At 38.1% G+C, this 22,584-nt stretch overlaps 1 protein-coding gene across 1 annotated transcript in view; it reads left to right on the plus strand.

Moving 5' to 3' along the window:
- The window catches only part of VWA8 (von Willebrand factor A domain containing 8), a 333,349-nt gene that overhangs the window by 50,172 nt on the left and 260,593 nt on the right, over positions 1–22,584 (plus strand). Inside the window, exons 5-9 of the mRNA XM_046028286.1 lie at positions 6,427–6,594; positions 10,830–10,994; positions 11,326–11,375; positions 12,713–12,821; positions 14,928–15,032. Of these exons, the coding sequence (XP_045884242.1) occupies positions 6,427–6,594; positions 10,830–10,994; positions 11,326–11,375; positions 12,713–12,821; positions 14,928–15,032 (597 nt within the window). The remainder of the gene's footprint in view (positions 1–6,426; positions 6,595–10,829; positions 10,995–11,325; positions 11,376–12,712; positions 12,822–14,927; positions 15,033–22,584) is intronic.

The raw sequence follows: 22,584 nt of genomic DNA on the forward strand, positions 1-22,584 counted from the left end.
TTTAAAATCCTATTAATGTACTTCCCCCCCTTATTTGTTGACGTTCTCTTTATTAATTCTGTTTATTGCCATGTGACTCCAAAGAGCTGGAGTGGAAGACTTTAAATCAATAGAAAATTGCTTGCATTACTCAAGTATGAGCCAATATAAATTAACTAAGCTACAAATAAATTACATTTTGGTTTTACTGTCTTACTGAGAGGAGACACTGAAGATAACTTGGGGAGTGGAAAGCCAGGATGGGGAAAGTAAAATGATTTTCTTTAACTTTTCCTAAGCCAGGAGCTCTTTTCACCTTAGAATCTTGTTGATACGTTTGACATAATTCTCTCCAGTTCTATAATGTATGAGGTACATATTTAATGTTAAGCATAAAAATGCACTTTAAACAATTATATAGTATTTTAATGTCTTCTTTTCTGTTTGGGGTTATTCCTTTTTTTTAATGATTTTATTTATTTATTTGAGAGAGAGAAAGAATGCACACAAGCTGGGGTGGAAAAGGAGGGAGAGAAAGAAGCAGACTCCCTGCTGAGCAGGGACCCTGAGGTGTGGCTGGTTCCCAGGACTCTGAGATTATGACCTGAGCCAAGGGCTGATGTTTAATTCCATGAGTCAGCCAGATGCCCTTGTTTGGGATTATTCTTGATTCTCTCTTATTAATAGAAAAAAATAAGAATTAATCTTTTTTTAATGCACTGCTTAAATAGTAGAGGTCATCAAAAGCAACTCCTAATAAGTTGAATAACAGTGCTGTTGATCAGAAAATAAGATTTCTATTTTGTCAAAATAGGGAAAAACAGTTACTTGTAAACTTAATCCTATTTGTGGATGCTGAAGCTACTTTCTAATGTAACCACTGTTAAAATAACAAAGTTGTATTTCAGAAGTTCGTTGCTAAATTAAGTGTTTGGAATTTGGAAAGCATCACCTAGAAACAAGGCTGTTGAGAGTGGCTAAATTACTTGTTATTTGCACCAGACCCTTTACAGCCGTATTGTTATAATACTTTCTAATTGTCACTTGGACAGTTGGAGAAGGGCTCTCTGTTTATTCTGGCCTCTGTGTTAGTCGGAGCTCAAGCCTTGGCTCCTTACCATATTGCCATCTTGCTTAGGCCAACTCTTGTGTACTCATATAATGTTAACTGTTTGACAGATTTATATAATTCATTTGAAAAATCAGGGCACATAATATAACACTGTAGGTTAACTATACTGAAATTAATTTAAAAATCAAGACATAGTAACAATTTTTATTGAGACCTCTTATTGTACTAGGTGCCTTATGTGAGTGCATCTAATCCTCAAAACATCCTTAGGATGGCGATGACTTCCCCATCTTATAGGTAAAGTAACTGAGTCTTAGAGGGCCATGGTCATACAACTGCTAAACAGGAGAGGTGGAATTTGAACCAGGATCTGTCCAGTTCCAAAGTTTGTATTCTTTGTATCATATCTATTTCCCTGAAAGAACGACGACAATGATGATGATGATGATGACAGCCACCATGACTACAAGGATGAGAGTATTGACAGTACAACAGCTAATCATTTTGTACAGGTTTACTTGAGCCAGAGGTTATCTTGGTTAATCTTTACCACAGTCTGTGAGATAAGCACCATAAATGGTGTGGCTTAAGAAAGAAATGGAAGTTCAGAGAGGTAAAGAGACTAGCCTAAATTGCCCATAGCAGCTAAGTGGTAGAGCACTGAAAAATCCATCTGATCCTATTCTGATATTTTAAAATAAAGAACTTAAAATTTAATTATTTTTGTTTTTGTTTGGCTTCCTCAGTGCTGTTAAACTGTAGCCATTCCAAGTCACTTGAAGCTTTTTGGAATCTGTTTTCATTAAATTGTGGTTATATCAGTAGGGGCGACTGGGTGGCTCAGTGGGTTAAAGCCTCTGCCTTCCGCTCAGGTCATGATCTCAGGGTCCTGGGATCGAGCCCCACATCGGGCTCTCTGCTCCACGGGGAGCCTGCTTCCTCCTCTCTCTCTGCCTGCCTCTCTGCCTAGTTGTGATTTCTCTCTGTCAAATAAATAAAATATTTTTTAAAAATTGTGGTTATATCAGTAATAATTTCTATTTTAATTAGGTCTGATAACTTTAAATTTAATTTTCAGTACTGTTTTCTTTCATAGATAGTGACAATGTACAATACCCCTTGAGGATATTCTCATTTAGTAAATGAGGACACAGACCTCCAGATTAATTGTTTGCCTAAGGTCTTTTATCAAATCAGAAGCAAATCTAGAACAGAGGCTTAGATGGTTTTTGATTTTTAGGTCATGCAGCCTCCTTTATCTTGAAACCCTTCATGCCTACATGTTGGGTTGTTAAAACTGATATGGTTTGTTCAGAAAGATCTTGCTGCATTTTTTCTGGTTTCTTTTTGAGAAAATTAGGTCTCTGGAAATTCTATAGCTTGAAGGGCAGGAAAGGATCCTTATGGTTGATGTAATTTCTGCTTTGAGTAACAATCACAAGTATTCATTCTACATAAAATATGTATGCATTGCCCCCTTCTTTTTTTAAGATTTCAAGAGAAGTAGTATACCACCATTCCTTTATTCAAAAATCCGTATAGAAAATTTTTGAACTATGTGTAGCTTAAGTCATTCATGCTGACGGTTAAATTTGTTCTGTTCTCCTAACAAGTGTGGGCATACATAACTATTATCCTTCATATAAAAATCCTTCCTAAACTTACATAACAGCATCTTTTAACTGAGAGGTTACATTTTTATTCCATAAACACCAAAAGCCTTCTGTGAGCCAGTTTTGCACCAGGATGACATAAAAGGCAGGGTTCTCACCCCTTGAACCTGAGAATCTTGCTGGGGAGATGAAACAGATATGTGGAAGAACAAGGGGAACTTGAGCATTGTGGCTCCATACTCATGTGCTGAGCAGACAGAGGGCAAAGGGGGCATCAATGCAGACAGGGTGGGCTGTTTGAGCCTCTGTTGGGCACAAAACCTATAACAATTACTTTTTCTCCAGCATGTCCAATTAAGTCTGAGACTCACCACATGGTACAATATATTGATATATTCGAGTACTTAATGGATTTGGTATGTAGTGTTTTTTGTTTTTTTTTTAACATTTTTCTATACAAAGATGATGAGATTGCATTACTAAAGTTTGACAGTACTGATTAAAGTATTTTCATACTTTATAGTTTCATACTTTTATAGACTAAGGAACAATCAGGAAACAAGATGATGTGGATTAGTAACTAGTATTATTTCTATAAACTCGTGATTCAGATATAGTTACTAAAAAGTATCTTCTTAAGGTTTTCTCCTTTTAGCTAGTACTCTGGTCTGCATTTAAAATTTTTAATTTCCATGTATGTACTGAGTCTATAACCACATATCCAAAAGGCAAGTCGGGAAGAAAGTTAAAAATCGTGGGTGATCCTTTGTGTGTGATTTTTTTCTTTTCAGTCTTTTTTATATTAAAAAAAATACCACTCATAAATTTATAATCCTCTTTCTTATCTTTGGATCCATTTGCACTATAAAGCATTCACTCATTGCCACTCAAATGGTGTGTAAATAAATAATTAATAAAAAAGTTTAGGGGGATTTTGAAAAATAATATTCTTCATAAAGTTGAGGTAAATTGCATAATCATAGATCTCATTGTTGAAATAGAGTTTTCAGATGGCATGATTCAGTCTCTAACTTCCAGCAGGTAAAGTAGGATTATCTTGAGCACAGCTGAGAAGGAGAGATACGGAGATATGGTGCCTGTTCCAAATGACTCTTTCAGTAAAATGAACAGGGAATGAAGAAAGGCTCCTGTTGAGATGGTGCAGTGCAAATGAACGCATGAACTATTTAGAGGTTACACTTGCATTGTTTAAGGAATTAGAAGTACTGAATTTTGGGTAGCAGGAGAATCAATGAGATTTTACTTATTTATTCATTTTAAAGATTTTTATGTATTTATTTGACAGGGCGAGTGAGTGCAAGAAAGAGAGTGCAAGAGGAGGGAGTGGGAGAGGGAAAAACAGACTCCCCACTGAGCAGGGAGCCCAGGACCCTGGGATCACGACCTGAGCTGAAGACAGACACTTAACCGACCGAGCCACCCAGGCACCCTCAATGAGACTTTAATTGAAATCGCCACCAGGAAGAGGGCCTGGTTTAGAAAGAAGTCATATTTGATTCAGCATGTTGAGTTTGAACTCGTCTATGGAGATGTTTAAAAGATATTTGGAAATGGGAGCATGGAAATCAGGAGGAAGGTTGGGATCACATACTATGTTTCTCATGAAAGAGGAGATAAAGAAAATAAAAAAAATTATCTATTGTTATTGCTGTTTACTTAATGTAGCATATAACATAGCACCTGTCATATAATGGCTACTCAGTGAACAAGTGAGGATTTATGGGAGCATGTTAGAGCTTTTGCTAATGAAATAACAAATGAGGGAAGAGGAAGGGAAAGGGTAAGAGCATAACCTTAGGGAATGTTTGCTCTTGATTTTTTTTTTTTTTTTTTTAAGAGGACAGGAGTCAGAGGAAGGGTTGAGGAAAGCCAGAGGGAAAACCTACTTGGTAAATATCTTAAGATAGAACATGAAGCACAAGAGAGGATCAAGGGAAGAGGGTGGGAGGAAAGGAGAACATAAAGATTAAGAAAATGCCTTCTTTTTTTTGGTGCTTGCAAGTGAGCAGTTTTAGTAAAATAAGAGTGGAGGCTTAGTAGAGGCAGTGTATATGGGACTATTCCTCATGGGGCTTGAAGATAAATAGATGATGCTGAGAGGTATTGGGAGACTATAGGTTTTTGAAAAGTGCAGACATGTTTGTAGAAGAGAAGGAAGTTAAAAGTTCAGTTAAGAGGTGGTTGATGGAAGATTTTGGAAGAGTTGAGAGTGGATGCCTCTAAGCTCAAGGTGGAAAGGGCTGGCCTTGGAGATTGTCAAAGACAGAAATAAGAGTAGGGAAGACACAGAGAGGTTGTGTGATAGAGTTAAGAAAAGCCATGGAATCGCAATTCTGATGACTTTAATCATCATAGTAAAGTACATCATAGAAAGAAATGAAAAGGACTGGAAGCTTGGCTTGGCAATAACATCTATAAGAAATGAAGAAAGTATTTTCTAAGTAATAGTGACGATTCAGCTAAGGTTGACCAATGTCAATTTGTAGTGGCTTTTCCTCATGTTTTATCACAGATTTGTAATACAGCTAATGGAAGAAGCAAATGTCCCATCTCTAGAGCATTGTCATTGTCTTCCCCAACCCATCCCATGGACTCATGAATTAAGTACTTTTTATAACAAAGTTCTTAAAACAAGAAGCATATTTACTTAGGATTTAGTAATCAGGTAAGAAATGGCATGGTCCTAGTAGAGATAGAGCTGTAACATTATTTCTGATAGCTGTATAGTAATCCATTACACTGATTTATTATGGTATATTTTGCCAGTCTTCTAGATTGGCATTTGGGTTTTTTTTGGTTTTGGTTTTTTTTTTTTTTTTTTGGTAATTATAAATCTTTCCATCTATATTTTCCTGACTTTTCCCTTAAGAAAAATTCCTTGAAATAGAATTGCTGGAGTAATGAACATAACCATTTAAATTTTTTTTTTTTCCCTTTTTATTTATTTTTTTTTCAGCGTAACAGTATTCATTCTTTTTGCACAACACCCAGTGCTCCATGCAAAACGTGCCCTCCCCATCACCCACCACCTGTTCCCCCAACCTCCCACCCCTGACCCTTCAAAACCCTCAGGTTGTTTTTCAGAGTCCATAGTCTCTTATGGTTCGCCTCCCCTCCCCAATGTCCATAGCCCGCTCCCCCTCTCCCAATCCCACCTCCCCCCAGCAACCCCCAGTTTGTTTTGTGAGATTAAGAGTCATTTATGGTTTGTCTCCCTCCCAATCCCATCTTGTTTCATTCATTTAAATTTTTTAAAATACCTTGCCACTTATTCTCTGTAACATTGTCATTTTGCACATAGACCAATCGGGAATGAAAAGTGCCAGTTTCGTCTTAACCTTACCAACACTGAGTATTACTATTCTTTTTTAATCTCTGCTGATTTGAAGTTCTAAAAATATATTGTTTTACCTTGCAGCTCTTTGTTAACCAGTGAAATGGAAAATGTTTTATTATGCTCATTTGCATATCATAGTGATATTATTTTCTTAATCTGAAAAATTCTTTTTATATTAAGTGTATTTACTTGGTCTTTGTTATGTACGTTACAAGCATTCTTTTCCTGAACAGGCATACAACAAATTCTACTGCCTAGTAAAACTAGACTGTGAAGGTACTGATCATCTGTGGTTGCATTATTCGCTTATGTCTTACTTCTTCATTTACTTGCATTACAAGTAAAATTAAGCCATGCTCTGGCATCTTCCATATTCTAATATTGCTTTTGTCTCTTGGAAATAGTGTGCAGTCCGTGCAGCCACAGAAGGCAGAACCCTTGTTTTGGAAGGCCTGGAAAAGGCAGAGAGGAATGTTCTGCCCGTTTTGAACAACTTGCTGGAAAATAGGGAGATGCAGCTTGAGGATGGACGCTTCCTGATGTCTTCAGAGCGTTACGACAAACTTCTCCAAGTAAGAACAGAAAAATCCAGCTTGTTTGTCTTGGCTCCTGAGCTGTGGGTGGTGCCGTTTGTGGTGAGACATGCTTGTGTGGGCACGAGGACAGCGTTCAGGCGGCTTGCATCTGTGGCACACTGCTTAGCTCATGAGTTCACAGTTTGACAAGTTTTTTGGTTTGCAGATCCTGTTAGAAGACCTCCCAGATTTTTTTACTGTGGTTTTTTTGGGTTTTTTTTTGCCTATGTAATAACTATTTGTTTCTCTTTTCCCCCCTCCTTTTAATTCTCTTCTTTTTCTCCCTTCTTTCCTATCTTCCTTCTCTGTCTCCCAGCAACCATGTACCAGAAGTCTAATGGCTTCTAGATGGTGCAGGCAAGACAAAGCTGAACTGAGTGTAGTTCTTGGCCTCCAGAAGCTCAAAATCCAATAGATATTGACAGAAATGAAAGATATTTAAAAGACGGTCCAAGCTGCCTAGATCTGATGCCTGAGTTGTTGTGAGAAACCCCTAACAACCCTCATTTCCATTCTGGCTGCCCTGTAGTGGTCCAGGATCACTTTAAAACATAGGCAGATTAAAACTGTTAAACCCTCTCCTCACTCTAAAACCCAAAGGCCTTCCAGTGCAAAATAGATCTTCTCTGATCTGGGCTCTTCCTACCTCTTTGGCCTTATCTCCTGCTGTCCTTGTTTATTCCACTCCAGCTGATAGTATTGTCTTTACTGTACCTTAAATCTGCCGGGAAGGCATTCTCCTAGTGCTTTGCAAGTCACTTTGCTCTTCAGAATGATTTTCTCCCAGATATCTGCCTGGCTTCCTTCTATACCCTTTCAAGTCTTTGGTCCAGTGTTACGTTCTCAGTGAAGCCTGCTCTCACCCACCAATTTGACATTGCAGTGTCCCCTCTGCCCTCATGCTCCCTGATTCTGCTCTATTTTCTCCTTGGTCTTCTAACATCCTACAGTAATTATTTCCTTGCCGTGTTTTTAGTTTATTTGCTGCCACCCTCTATTAGATTACAACTTTCACTACCAGGGATTTTTGTTGCCAGTGTTATCTCAAGCTCTTAGAGCAGTGCCTGGCACTTAGTGGCTGCTCAATAACTATTTGTTGAATGAATGAATCAGTGCAATAAAATCTTTAAATGCTCTGATGCAAGTTGATAGGAAGAGAGTGTGGGGCCCTTTGGAGGCTTTGGGGAAGGTGTTCATGTAATGTCACAAAAGGACGAGAAGATAACTCTTGCCCATTCAGCGCCGTCTGTGCTATACTGGAGCTCTCCGGCTAACCCAGAGTTCAGGGGTTGATGGCTCTGCCTCTGCATTCTAGGATTCAGTCTCTCTGACACTTGTGCGGTGGAGATATATGGATGCGAATTTTACTGCCCCAAGTAGGTTACAAATTGCTCAAGAGCAGAATCTGTGTCTCCTTTCTTCTCCATACAGCTGATGAAAGCCCAGGACATACTAGGCACTAAATAAGAGTTGTTGACACCAGAGGGTCTGATTGAACTGATGCTCCATGGCTGGTAGGACCAGAAATAGCTCTTTCTGGTTCCCCCGTGTGAGTCGTTTTCTCAGAAACCTGTCCTGCTACCCTTTTAGCAGTCTGTTTCTTTACTGTTTATAAGAGTCTCTAGATGGTGTTTTCACCATAAGATATAGTTGTCTTGTTTTAGAACTATCTGAAGATGACATCATACTAATGTAATTAGAAGAGGATAATTGAGGGCTTAATCAGTAAGAAAAAAATTCATTCATTCATATTGTTAGAGTTAATTTACTGAAATGAAAGATATATTTTTATTCATTTAAATTTACTTTAAATTTTAATTAATATAAAAATACAAATTTAAATAAATATAAGAATGTAATTTATGTTTATTATTTTTAAAGTAGGTCAGTATTATGCAGAACATTTTCTCACAATATACTTTCAAATTACAAAAGAACTATTATTGGCTCCTATATCATTATTTAGTTATTTGGCATTTTTAGTAAATGATTTGAAAAAGAATACTCAGATATGGGATCATTTTTTTTGAGTGTGGTGTTTACTTCATAATTAGAAGTTTGATATATTCTTTATTTGTGTTAGAATTTTATGCAAAGTTATTGAACCTATTACTTTGGTTAAGAATTTGAGATATGGGGTCAAAAGAGTTTTAAGCTTTGCACAGTGGGCAGTATCGTAGCAAATGAGGTTTATCTGAAGCATGTTTATTGCTAATTGAAAAGAGTTTTGATATACAAGGAGTGTTTGTTATTGAGAATGAGGTTTATCTGAGGCACGATTATTGCTAATTGAAGAGTTTCAGTATACAAGGAGTGTTTGTTATTGAGAAGGATGTACTACATTGTTTTTTTCTCAATGTAAGTATCAGTATATATGCTTAATTTTCATTGGGAAATATCGTTTCTATATTCATAGAATCTGTCTCATAAGAACCTCAGAGAAGATAGGCAAGATCCCGTCACAAAAACCACCACCTTAAGACAATTTCTATGATAAGAGGATTTCAGCATCATAATTTAAGTCCTGTTTATTTCTAGTTAGATTCAATATACTAAATTTGAATACTTCAAAATTTTAATGGTTTCACAGAGGTGATTGTAGCAGATACAGTCAGTTTGTATAAATTCTACTTATATCCTGATGATCTTTTTTGGGTAAGTGGGAAAGAAAAATATTCAGCTGTCTGAAGATGATGCTCTTGGTTTTTCAGGCAGGGCTAGATCCTGACTTTTGTTTTCCGGTGCATGGTGATATAGTATCTCTGTAGTCTGTTGATGAAAGTGGGGTCATAATTTTGGTTATGCTTGAAATAATTGTTCATTATATTTTTAAATGATTTCATGTAGTCAATCAACAGACATTTGTCCTATTATGTTTAAGAGATAATAAGTCCTCTCGAGAGCTTGGCTGCAGCATGAAGTGGTAATATACAGAAGTCAGATCCTTGCATAAGATACAGCGGAGGGGTACAAAACTGGTTCTAATGGAGGGAGGGATTAGAAAGTGATGTTTTTTGTGCTAAGCTTGAAACGATGCCTGTGTTTATGCTGTGCAAAGTGGAAAGGGTGTTTCAGGCAAGTGGAGCAGCGTTGGTCAAGCAGCATGACATGTCTGGAGAGCCACGGTTATGAGATGTGGCGGAGCACGGGGTCAAGGAAGGCAGGCTGAGGGCTGGGTGTGCAGTGCTTGCTGGGACCGAGAGAAAAGGACATGACTTGAGCCAGGAAAGTCCTTGAGTGTCGCGTGAAGAGCTTCTACACAGTTATATGGGTCACATCCCCTGCGGATAGGCTGAAAGCTAAGGGCGTACACGTTCATATAAGCTTTGTAAGCTATACAGCTGAGGACAGTGAAGAGCCATTGTTAGGGTCGGGCAGAGAGAGAAGGAATGAGATAACAGGCGCCTACTGTGGACCAGTTACTTTCCCATACACTGTTGTATTTAGTTTTTCCATTAGGCACAGTAATGTTGGTGATACTGTTTCCACTTTATCGATGACAAAGCTGAGGGTCAGAGGGCATAATAACATGCTCTTGGTCATGTTTACACCAAGTGCTAGAGCCAGGGGTTGTAACCCCAGACCCTGTACTGTTTCCAGTCTCAACTCCACCAGATGCAAGTTGTAGGACCATTGGGCAAGTTATAGAATTCCTTTGAACATCAGTTTGTTCATGCTTAAAAATGAATTAAATGTTTATTTGCATTCTGATAAAAGTTAAGTGAGCAAAATTCATTGAAAGTACTTACATGTAATGAGTTTTCAATACATAGTAGTTGTTACTATGAATATGTCTTGGTAGAAATAGACCCATAAACATAGTTGTCTCTTTGAGGTCCATGGGCACTCTCTACTCAACCAGTGAGTGGTCAGTCCCTCTAGGACTACCTTTTTACGTTCTCTGGTCTGAATCAGTATTATATTCCTTAGCCTCCTAACTCAGTTTCTCCGAGTTAATGACCACAGCTTAGAGATCTGATGACCCATGTTGCCTTTGTTCCTTGACTGTTAGCTGCTTCTCCGTTCAACGCCAGTCTTCATGGTGTGAGCCTTCCTGGCACCCTGATCCTGATTTCACTTTACTTCCTTCCTTGAAGGTTTGGTTTTGAAGCTTGTATTTGGTTCTCAAATACAATTTACTCAGCAATCAGGGCCTAAATTCCTAAGCCTGGCAGTTCTTGCAGTTGTAATCTGCATCATTTATGCTATAAGTTTGGATCTCCTTCTTTCAGGATCATACCAAAACAGAGTTGGATGCTTGGAAGATCGTTCGGGTTAGTGAAAACTTCCGCGTCATTGCTTTGGGCTTGCCAGTGCCTAAGTACTCTGGGAATCCATTAGACCCCCCTCTCCGTTCTCGATTTCAGGCCAGAGATATTTATTATCTACCCTTTAAGGTAAGTATGTATAAGGATAATTTATTTCTTAAACAGATTTTCTGTTTCTATTTGGTTACTATAAAAATGTTACTATGTTTTTATGTCTCTCTCAGTAGTTAATGGAGAGAAAAAGAGAGTAAAGAAAATCTCTGGAAACTAGGGAGAAAAATTATTGTAGCATTATCTATCTGATGATTTAAAAAGGCTAACTTTTAGAAAATGACATATATCAAAAATTATTTTTTTACTATTACTTAGTATCCACTTAAAGTTTGAAGTGTGCCTATAAAAGTTTGCCTTTAGTCTATTACATTCCTTACTGATTTGATATGTTTCTATGTTATTTTAGGACCAACTTAAACTGCTGTATTCAGTTGGAGCCAATGTTTCTGCTGAGAAGTAAGTATTTTAGCCACACATACATACATACACACATACACATACACATGCACACACATATTTATATAAATATCTGGACACTTAACATTGAATTTATTTATTTTGTCCATTGATGAATTGATTAATTCATCCATTCAATAACTATTCTTTGAAGAATTTTTTAGTAGTTGCGGTAAATGCTGATGATAAAGTTAATAAGACATGATCCTTGAAGGCAAGAAATTCAAGATATGGTAGAGTTTAAAGATATGGGAATGTATTAGTTTAATATTGTATAGTAGGGTTCATAATTTCAAAAAGGCATCAGCATTTGAGATGAGTAAGTACACTTTTACCAGATAAAGATTGGAATTAAGGAATTCTAAGAAGTTATTTTTAAAGCATGGGATATGAGAGTGTATACCTTGTTCTTGAGACTATAAAAAGCTCCTCGTGGCTGGAATTCAGGTTTGCATTGAGAAGGGTGGGAAGGGAGGCTGGCAGGATAAATGTGGGCCAGGTAGTGGAAAGTCTCACATATTGTCATATTTTAGAAATATATCTGGGGACTCCTGGGTGGCCCAGCCAGTTAAGCATCTGCCTTTGGCTCAGGTCATGATCTCAGGGTCCTGGGATCAGGCCCCATGTTGGGCTCCCTGCTCAGTGGGGAGTCTGCTTTTCCCTCTCCCTTTGCCTCTCCCCCCACCTCGCCCCGACTTGTGTTCACTTGCTCTCTCAAATAAATAATTTTTTTTTAAATCTTAAAAATAAGAAATATATCTGTATATTTAATCAGCTTCTGAGTTTTATTTATTTATTTATTTATTTATAAAAGGATTTTATTTATTTATTTGAGAGAGAGCGAGAGAGTGGCAGAGTTGGAGAGGGAGAAGCAGACTTGAGGCCGGGCTCTGTGACCCAAGCTGAAGGCAGGCGCTCAACTGGCTGAGCCACCCAGGCGCCCCAGCTTCTGAGTTTTAAATGGAATATTATAATATGAAGCTGTTGTTTCTTGAGAATTTAATAGTAAGTATCATATTTTAGATTAATTAAGTTGGCTCAGCTGTTTCATATTTAAAAAATGAATACATTTTATATATTAAAGCTATTAGGATAACATTTAACATCACTTAATTTTTTTTTTAAGATTTTATTTATTTATTTGACAGGCAGAGATCACAAGTAGGCAGAGAGGCAGACAGAGGGAGGGGTGTGAAAAGCAGGCTCCCTGCTGAGCAGAGAGCCTGGTGCAGGACTGGATCCCAGGACCCTGGGATCGTGACTTGAGCCAAAGGCAGAGGCTTTAACCCACTGAGCCACACAGGTGCCCCTAACATCACTTAATTTTTCTCCCCTAGAATTTCTCAGCTCCTGTCCTTTGCCACCACTCTCTGTTCCCAAGAATCTTCTACTCTTGGACTTCCAGATTTTCCTTTAGATAGTTTACCAGCTGCAGTTCAGATCCTGGTATGTATAAAATAAATTCGTGATATGTATACCCAAATTAATGATGTGTATACTTTGTGGAAAAAGTACATTTAAAAGTTAATCCTTGGGGATTAATCACTTCAGTTTGCCTTGTTGTATTTTATAAATATTACAAGACCTGAGCTTACTTGGCTGCAGCGCAGTAAACTGTACAGAGCCCAGCTACATGTTCTGAGCCCTTGAAGAGCTTCCAGCTTTATCGGGGGTTGGGGGGCAGGTGGGCAGATGTGCAGCTCAGGGAAAAGTCCAGAGAGGGAAGGAGGACTCAGCCTGAAGAGGCATGAAGAACTGGGAGAGGCGTGTTGTAGGTAAGCTGTGCCTCCACCCGCCCCACTGAGGCAGGAAGCTGGGGTGTTCACACTTGGGCACCAGCAGTCTTTGCTCGTCGCAAGGGACACTGATTCCCAGGCACTAGCTACTCTCTTGGCCTGGAGCAGAACTGGCTTCAGGACTTCAAGGGTAGTCTTCTTTAATAGCCCGGCTGCTGCTGGCTGTTAGAAGGGAAAGGTGAGAGGCTCAGAAAGGAAAAAAACAGATCTGAGGGCTTTGGCGGAGCATAGACATTGTCCACTACGGTTTTGAAGAGGTCATGACAGTAGTGGTGGTCATAGACAGGAGTGGTGGAAATGCCCTCCTTGCAGGGGGAACAGCTCATACAAAACTTTTGAATCACAAAAGGGCTTGTTACTTTTGAAGAATGCTGAGTCGTATTGCTAGAACAGGCATGTATGGTGAAGAGAGAGGTTAGAGCTTTCGTGTGAAGTGTTTGCATGGTGAGTGCAGTTGTCTGGATTTTGTAGTGGGGAAGGGGGTGCCTATTAGATATTATGAAGTAGGTGAGGTGTATAGTAATCAGTTATTTATTGGAGGAAGATACCTCTCTTGGCAGGAAGGAGGGATGGGGAGAGCATGGGGGCATAAGGGGGAAACTGTAACCATCAGTGAGAGATTTTGCTAAGGTGAAGCATAATCCCAGGTAGTAGGGATCCTAAAATAAAAATAAAATAAAATAAAATAAAAGTATAATAGTATATAATAACATATAGTAATAAAATAGCATAAAAATAAATCCAAGAGATTTATTTCTAAACTATTGTTGCTATTAGTTTATATATCCTAAAACTGATTAGGTTTCATAGGTATTGTTTACACGGCTCTATATATTTAGAACAGGTTTTCTCCTCTTATTTATCATATCTCCTACTTTATTTTCTTTTTGTTTTTGCTTGGAAATTTTTACTTTGACAATTCCCAAATCTAAAAAAAATAGTTCACAAATAGTCAAATGAACACCCATAATCCCTTCAACTAGAGTCACCAGTTTTTAGCATATTGCCACATTTAATTGCCCTCTTTCTTTTTTTCTGAACCATTTGAAAGGAAACCTTGATCAGTATTCTTATATACTTCAGTGTGCTCCTTGTAAGAAGTAGGACATTCTCCATAACGAGAACCATTAATCATACAGTAATTCTATAATATCATCTGATAGACAACTTATACCAAAATTTCTCTAGTTGTCCCTTTTAGTAGACTTCTGAAAGTAGAGTGAACAGAATTGAGAAAGCAGTTTGATTTGGGGAAAGTTTTGAGAGTAATAAAAACCTTCTAGCTTGTAATTTGTAACTGTGAAGGTAAGTACATTTGTGTATGAGAGTAACTCAGTTTAGGAATAAAAGTGAAGGAGAAGGTGCTTTGGGATGAGTATGGTAGGGAAATGTGTTCAGACATTTAGTTTCAGACATACTGAATGGGAGTTAATGGGATACCTAAAGTCCTGTCTGGGTAATTGAGAGTTCAAGTCTATAGCTCAGGAAAGTAGTCAGGATCAGAGGCAGAGACATGAGAGCCGCTAACAGATGGAGAGCAACTGCAAGGTGGGAGTGGATGAGCTTACCCAGAGAAAGGGTATGGAACAGGAAGAGAAGAGGAAGTAATGAATATTTACTTTTATAGACTTCTAGAAAATATGAGAAACCTATTGTTACTATTTATAAGGCAATTTCAATGTCATATGCATTTCAGATAAATTTTCTGTGATTGTTTTAGATGTTCCTCATTCCTATGTATTTTTGTTCCTAATAGGATTCCTTTCCTATGATGTCAATCAAACATGCAATCCAGTGGCTTTACCCATACACTATTTTACTAGGACACGAAGGGAAGATGGCTGTGGAAGGTGTTCTAAAAGTAAGTATCTTGGGACACCTGGGTGGCTCAGTTAGTTAAGTGTCAGCCTTCGGGTCAGTCATGATCCCAGGATCCTGGGATTTAGTCCCACATCAGGCTCCTTGCTTGGCAGGGAGCCTGTTTCTCCCTCTGCCTACCGCTCCCCCTGCTTATGCATGCTCTCTGTATCTCTCTCTGACAAACAAATAAATAAAATCTTAAAAAAAATAAGTATTTTATATGTTAACTAACTTGAATTTAAATAAATTTTAAAAAGTAAGTATCTGCTTTGCTTTCCTTTCCTTTTCCAAGTCTCTTCCCTTCTGTTCCCGTCTTCCCATTTCTCGCTTCCCCCTCTTTCCTACTTCTCTCTTTCCATCTTTCTTCCTTTCCCTTGCTTCCCCCTCTCTTTTTTTTCTAGGCATGGAGGCACTGGCAGGCCAGTGATAGTGAATCATGTACAGAGGTGACTGGTGTGGTTGAGATGTTGACTACCTTGAACAAATAAGTAAATCAATTGAGCAGATGGGTCAATACATTGAGGATTTTGAGAGCAGTGTTACTTACTATTGGAAAAATAATTTATAAACATAGAAAGGGAGAAGGAAAGAAAGACTGCTGAGGTGTTAGATTGGAATTGGAGAAATCAGAATGAACTCATTTTTTTTCAATATATATAAACAGAGTAATAGATACAGATAGTGTGTGTCTATGTGAATGCAGACCCATACTTTCTAGTTCTCTCCTCTACGAAGGCCTAAAAACTGCCGATCCAGTGGCAGTGATCATGCCAATTGCTGAGACATCGGTTTCTAAATACCACACTTCCTAAACTAAAAGTAATCAGGACTCCTAGGAAGTAGGGCTGGTTCAGCATCAGCACAGGGGAAGTACACAATGAAATGAACTGGGATCACCTCACTGTGCCAGAAAGTAAGGAAATGCCTACCAAATGATGGTGATATGCCAAAGTTACAGAGGAACCAGCTTGAAGTGGCTCCCATAAGTATCAAAATAAATAAATAATGATAACAGTTGTTATAAGCCATTGAACAGAATAGGAATCTCTAAGTTCATATTGACATAAATGAATATATAAATACAAGGGGGAGAAGAAAATCTCTTGAATAAATGCAGAAGGAATTATATAAACAGAAAAATCACCACTTGGCAACCATCAGTGTGGTAGTTGATTTAGGCAGAAGGTCATCAAAGGTTTTAAAGCTAGTGGGTGAAGGTTCTGTGAAGGATAGGGTATTGGGGTGCCTGGGTGGCTTAGTCAGTTAAACATCTGAGTCTTGATTTTGGCTCAAGGTCATGAGAGTGAGCCCCATGTTGGGCTCCACACTCAACAAGCGTCTGCTTGAGATTCTCTCCCTGACCACCACATGCACGCACACACACATATTCTCTCTCTCCCTCTCTTCAGATAAATAAATAAATATCTTCCAAAAAAAGTACAGGGATATTGATATAATGTAAGAATATCTCCTACCAAAATACTCAGTTGACTACAAAACAAGAAAATGATAACTTTTATGGTAAATGCCAACTTGTCCAGGTGGGACAGATGGACATTGTGTCCCTCCTGAGTATTGAGGCGAGAAGAGCTCAGCCTCATTTCAGGGATATTCTGGATAAGGATTCATGATGTGAATTTGGCCATGAGAAAGTATGGTATAGACCTAGGCTGAGGTATATAACGAAAGTCCTATATTCTTTAGAATTGTCCAGTCCATAAAAGAGAAAAAAACTGAGGAAACTACTTCAGTTTGAACCTGACTAAAGAGATATGATAGCTAAATGCAACGTGTGCTCCTACGTTGGATCCTGGACCACATGGGAAAAAGTGACATTGTTGACACAGTTAGTTAAACTTGAATACGTCTGTGGATTAGGTGGCTGTGTTCTATTAAAATGATTTCCTGATTTGGAGGCTTATGTGGTGATTACATTGGCCAGAGTTCTTGTTTTAGGAAATATGAACTAGAATGTTTCAGGATGATGAGGCATCATATCTGCAGCTTGCTCTTCAGCGGTTCAATAAAAGACCAATGATAATGATCTGGTGTGGGGTTGCTGATGGGGGTAGGAGGGAGGGAATAAATGCACTACAGAGGTAACCATTGGGGAAATCTGAGAAAAGGCAAAAATAGAAGCCCTTTGTACAACTGAATCCTGTAACTTTCCTGTAAGTTTGAAATTATTTTAAGATAAAACATTTTAGAAAGTGAATATCTGCTATAATGTGTTTCAAAATAAAAAAATTTAAAAACAAATATAACTAATAAATTATTAACGAAGTGGCTAATGAAGTTCTTATTTTTATCTTAAGTGGTTCATAATATGGAGCATGATTTTCTTTTGAAGTATGCATAGCATTATTTTCTTATTATATTGTTTAACAGTAGTGTTTTCTAAAGGGCCGGTCACAATATATGATATCTTATAACTATATATTTGAGCATGTTGACTCTAGGCAGCCCCTAGACTTACCCAATTAATTCCTTTTTATGAAAGACAGTTTTTATTTTTCTTTTACAGTTTGGCTTACGGAGCAGATTTCTAAGGAGTAGATAGAATGTGAACCATAGGTTTTTTTCTATGTGTACAGGCCCTTCATTTTCTGGAGGCCAGGATTTTACCACCTTAGGCAAATAGAGTGGTGTTTGTTTCTCCTCTATCCCAGAATCTACAAAGGGGGTACAGAAAGAAGTATTCTTTATGTAGGTAGTAATAGTGAGAACTCCGAAGTAGATTCTAGGTACTTTAACAGGTTTTTCTCCACATATCAGCTAGCCAAAGAAACATTTTTTTCATTGACTGTTGGTGTCAATAACAGTATAATAATAATAATAATAATAGTAATAAAACTAATAAAAAGCTCTTCCTCATAGATGCTGAGAACTATAGTTGGGGACAGAATCTAATTGAAAAGCATAAAGAAGCAAGGGGAAAATATAACTATATAGTTCACTTTAAGATTTATTCTCAGCACTGAAAAAAAGAACTAGAATTCATCTTTGATTTAATCAACATCTGAACTAAGCTGGCATTGGTCATTGAAATAGAGCACCTAGTGTTTAAGAAAAAGGTGGTGATTCCCGATGTGCTCCCTCGATGCCCATCAGCACAGTGCCCAATTCCCGCAGAACAAGGGTAAATAGTCAGGGATAAAGAAAATGTCATGGGAAGGTCTGATAAAATGAAGCAATGTAAACTTTTTTGTGACACAACTGAGAGAAGATACTCAGTGCCTAGAAGAGTCAGTTATGAACAAAGGTATTTATTTATTTATTTTTTTTTTATTTTATTTTTTAAAGATTTTTATTTATTTATTTGACAGAGAGAGATCACAAGTAGGCAGAGAGGCAGACAGAGAGAGTGAGAGGGAAGCAGGCTCCCTGCTGAGCAGAGAGCCCGATGTGGGACTCGATCCCAGGACTCTGAGATCATGACCTGAGCTGAAGGCAGCAGCTTAAACCACTGAGCCACCCAGGCGCCCCAAAAGGTATTTATTTTTATAAAGAAGCCACTTGGATGTGTTTCCGATCTCTGATTTCAAAACTAGTCCTATAAATTAGACTTCTAATGAAGATGGCAGAGTAGGAAGATCCTAAGCTCACTTTGTTCAGTGGATACAACTGGATAATACCCACATCAGTGTAAATAACCCAGAAAACAATCGGAAGACTGGCAGAACACACTCTTTACAGCTAAATGTGGGGAAGAAGCCACATCGAAGTGGGTAGGGGGGCGGATATGTGGTCAGGGGTTAAATGGACCTGGGAGACTGTCTGTGGCAGGGAGGGACACCTTGGGCTCAGAGAGGGAAAAAGAATAGACCATCACACGAGGTACCCCAGGCACCAGAGACCTGCACAGGGAAGATGAATTTCCGTAACATTTGGCTTTGAAAACCAGAGGGGCTGATTTTGTGGGTTCTTAAAATTAGCAGGGCTTAACACCTGGAACTTGGAAGATCTGTGGGCTCAGCTCTGGGAGGGTGATAGGAATCTGAGTGCTCACTCTTAAAGAGACAGCATACCAAATAGTTCCACAGAGATGAAGCATTGAAACAGCAGTTTGAAAAATACTGGGGTATATGGCAGGGAGATTTGTTTACTAATATCAGAGCATGTACTGGAGAAATAGGGGTGCTTGGAAGACCTCTCTAAGAGCAAAATTGCTGGCAGGTATCATTTCTTTCCGCCACTCCCCAGCCTAGATACATGGGCACCTTCGAACACCAACACACCCTACCTAACTTGGTAACAGTGCACCGTGCCCTGCGTTCTGTGGACACACCCCTTCTAATACATCTTGGCCACAGCACACCCAAAGTAGTGCCACAAGCCTGGCAGTGTTCAAGCAGCTCCAAGAAGTGTGAGCACTACAACAAAGTGACTCTTGCCCCGAACTGCCCCAGATGGCTCCAGTCTGGTCCACTAACAGCCCAGGGATAAACCTTGCCTACAACAGGGAAGGAGAGCCACTGCAGATGACTGAATTGGAGGCAAAAGTGGCTCCTCCACAATAGTAGAGTGCACACAGTACACGTAGAAGATACCCCTGGAGTGCCAGGTTCTGGTGAACAGGGGACTTTGCACCACAGGGCACTATGGGGTCTCTTCTTCGTAAGGCCACTGCTTCTATGAGCTGGAGATGTAGCTGACTTTCCTGATACATGGAAACAGATACAAAGAGTTAGACAAAATGAAGAGACAGAGGAATATTTCTCCGATGAAAGAACAAGACAAATTCACAGCAAAAGAGGTAAATGAAATGAAAATAAGTAATAGAGAATTTAAACTAATGGTCATAAAGCTACTCTCTGGGCTTGAGAAAAGAGTGGAGGACCTCAGCAAGACCTTTAACAAAGAAATAGAAAACAAAAACCTACCAGAGATGAAGAATTCTGTAACTGAAATTAAAAATATGTTAGGTGGACTAAATAGTAGATTAGAGGAAGCAGAAGAACAGATGAGCGACCTGGAGGACAGAGTAATGGAAGGAAATCAAGTTGAACAGGAGAGAGAAAAAAAAATAATAGAAAATGAAAATAGGGAACTCAGCAACACCGTCAGGCATAATAACATTTGTGTCATAGGGATCCCAGAAGAGAAGAGAGAGAAAAGGGGCAGAAAATTTATTTTGCAGAAGTAATTGCTGAAAATTTCTTGAATCTGGGGAGAAAACAGAAATTCAGATCAGGAAGCACAGAGAGCACCCAACAACATTTAAAAAAAAAAAAAAATCTCACCACAATCAAGTGGGATTCATTCCTGGGATACAAGGGTGATTCAATATGATTCAATATAAATCAATCAACATGATATATCAACATCAATAAGACAAAGGATAAAAACAGGATCATTTCAATAGATACAGAAAAAGCATTTGACAAAGTACAATTCTGTTCATGATAAGAACCCTTAACAAAGTAGGTTTAGAGGGAACATGCCTGAACATAATAAAGGCCATAAACGAAAAACCCATAGCTAACATCATACTAAATGGTGAAAAGTGGAGTGCTTTTCCCCTAAGATCAGGAACGCAACAAGGATGTCTACTCTTGCAACTTTTATTCAACATGGTGCTGGGAGTCCCAACCATAGCACTCACGCAACAAAAAGAAGTAAAAGGCATTCATATTGGTAAGGAAGAAGTAAAACTTTCACTATTTGCAGATGACATGATATTATATAGAAAAAACCCTAAAGACTCTACCAAAAACTACTAGAAGTGATGAATGAATTCAGTAAACTCACAGGATACAAAATCAATGTACAAATATCCTTGCATATCTGTACACTAAGAATGAAGAAGGAGAAGTAGAAATTAAGAAAATCCCATTTGCAATTGCACCCCAACTCATAAAATGCCTAGGAATATACATAACCAAGGAGGCAAAAACACCTGTACTCTGAAAACTATAAAACATTAATAAAAGAAATTGAAGATGACACAAACAAATGGAAAACCTGTTCCATGTTCATGGATTAGGAAAAAAAATATTGTTAAAATGGTCATACAACTCAAAGTAATCTACAGATTTAATGCAGTTCCTATCAAAATACAAACAGTATTTAGAACAAACAATCCTAAAGTTTGTATGGAATCACAAAAGACTCTAAGTAGCCAAAGCAATCTTGAAAAAGAAGAACAAAACTGGGATCACAATCCCAGATTTCAAGATACATTACAAAGTTGTAGTAATCAAAGCATTATGGTACTGGCACAGAAATAGACACCTAGATCAAAAGAATAAAATAGAGAGCCCAGAAATAAACCCGCAATTATATGATCAATTAATCTCCAACAAAGGAGGCAATAGGCAATGGGAGAAAGACAGTCTCTTCAACAAATGGTGTTGGGAAAACTGGAAGCTACATGCAAAAGAATGAAACTGGATCACTTTCTTACATATTTAAAAACAAACTCAAAGTGGATTAAGGACCTAAATGTGAGATCTGAAACCATAAAAATCTTAGAAGAGATCACAGGGAGTAATTTCTCTGACATCAGCCATAACAGCATTTTTCTAGATATGTCTCCTGAGACAAGGGAAACAAAAGCAAAAATAAACTGTTGGGACTGCATCAAAATAAAAAGCTGCTGCAAAGCAAAGGAAACAGTCAAGAAAATCGAAAAACAAACTACTTAAATGGGATAAGATATTTGCAAATGAAATATTCAATAAAAGGTTAGTATCCAAGATAAATAAATAATTTATACAACTCAACACCAAAAACCCTCAAACAAACCAATTAAAAAATGATCAGAAGACATGAACAGACATTTCTGCAAAGAAGACATACAGATGGCCAACAGACATCTGAAAAGATGCATGGCATCATTCATCATCGGAGAAAATGCAAATCAAAACCACAGTGAGATATCACCTCACACCTGTGAACATGGCTAAAATCAAATACCCAAGGAACAACAAGTGTTGGGAAGGATGTGGAGAAAAATGAACACTTACACAGTCCCACTTATACAGTGGGACTGCAGACTGGTGTGGTTATATATACAGTGGAATATTTATTACTTGGCCATAAAAGAGAAAGAATTGTTGGCCATGGGTGAAGCTAGAGAGTATAATGTAATAAGAGAAGTAAGTCAGAGAAAGACAAATACCATATGATTTCATTTATATGTGGAGTTTAAGAAACAAAACAAATGAACAAAGGGAAAAGAAAGACTAATCACCAAAAACCTGACTCTTACCTATAGAGCACAAACTGATGATTACCAGAGGGGGGCTGGGTGGAATAGGTGAAGGGGACTGAGGGTACACTTACCATGATGAGCACTGAGTGGTGTATAGAGGTGTTGAACACTATATTGTATACCTGAAACTAATATAGCCCTGTATGTTAACTTTACTGGAATTAAAAAAAAAAATCAGCTAGTCATACAAATGAGTTAAAGTTATAGAATACCTTTAAGGAGTTGAGTTTTCTAAAGAAAGTAGCTAATATTGCTTCATTTTGTTTAATCTTTATTTTGACCTTTATAATTATGGGGAATAGAGAAAAATGACTGAAGGTCTATACTACAAACAAAA

Source organism: Meles meles, chromosome 14 (assembly GCF_922984935.1).
Source record: "Meles meles chromosome 14, mMelMel3.1 paternal haplotype, whole genome shotgun sequence".
Lineage (NCBI taxonomy): Eukaryota > Metazoa > Chordata > Mammalia > Carnivora > Mustelidae > Meles > Meles meles.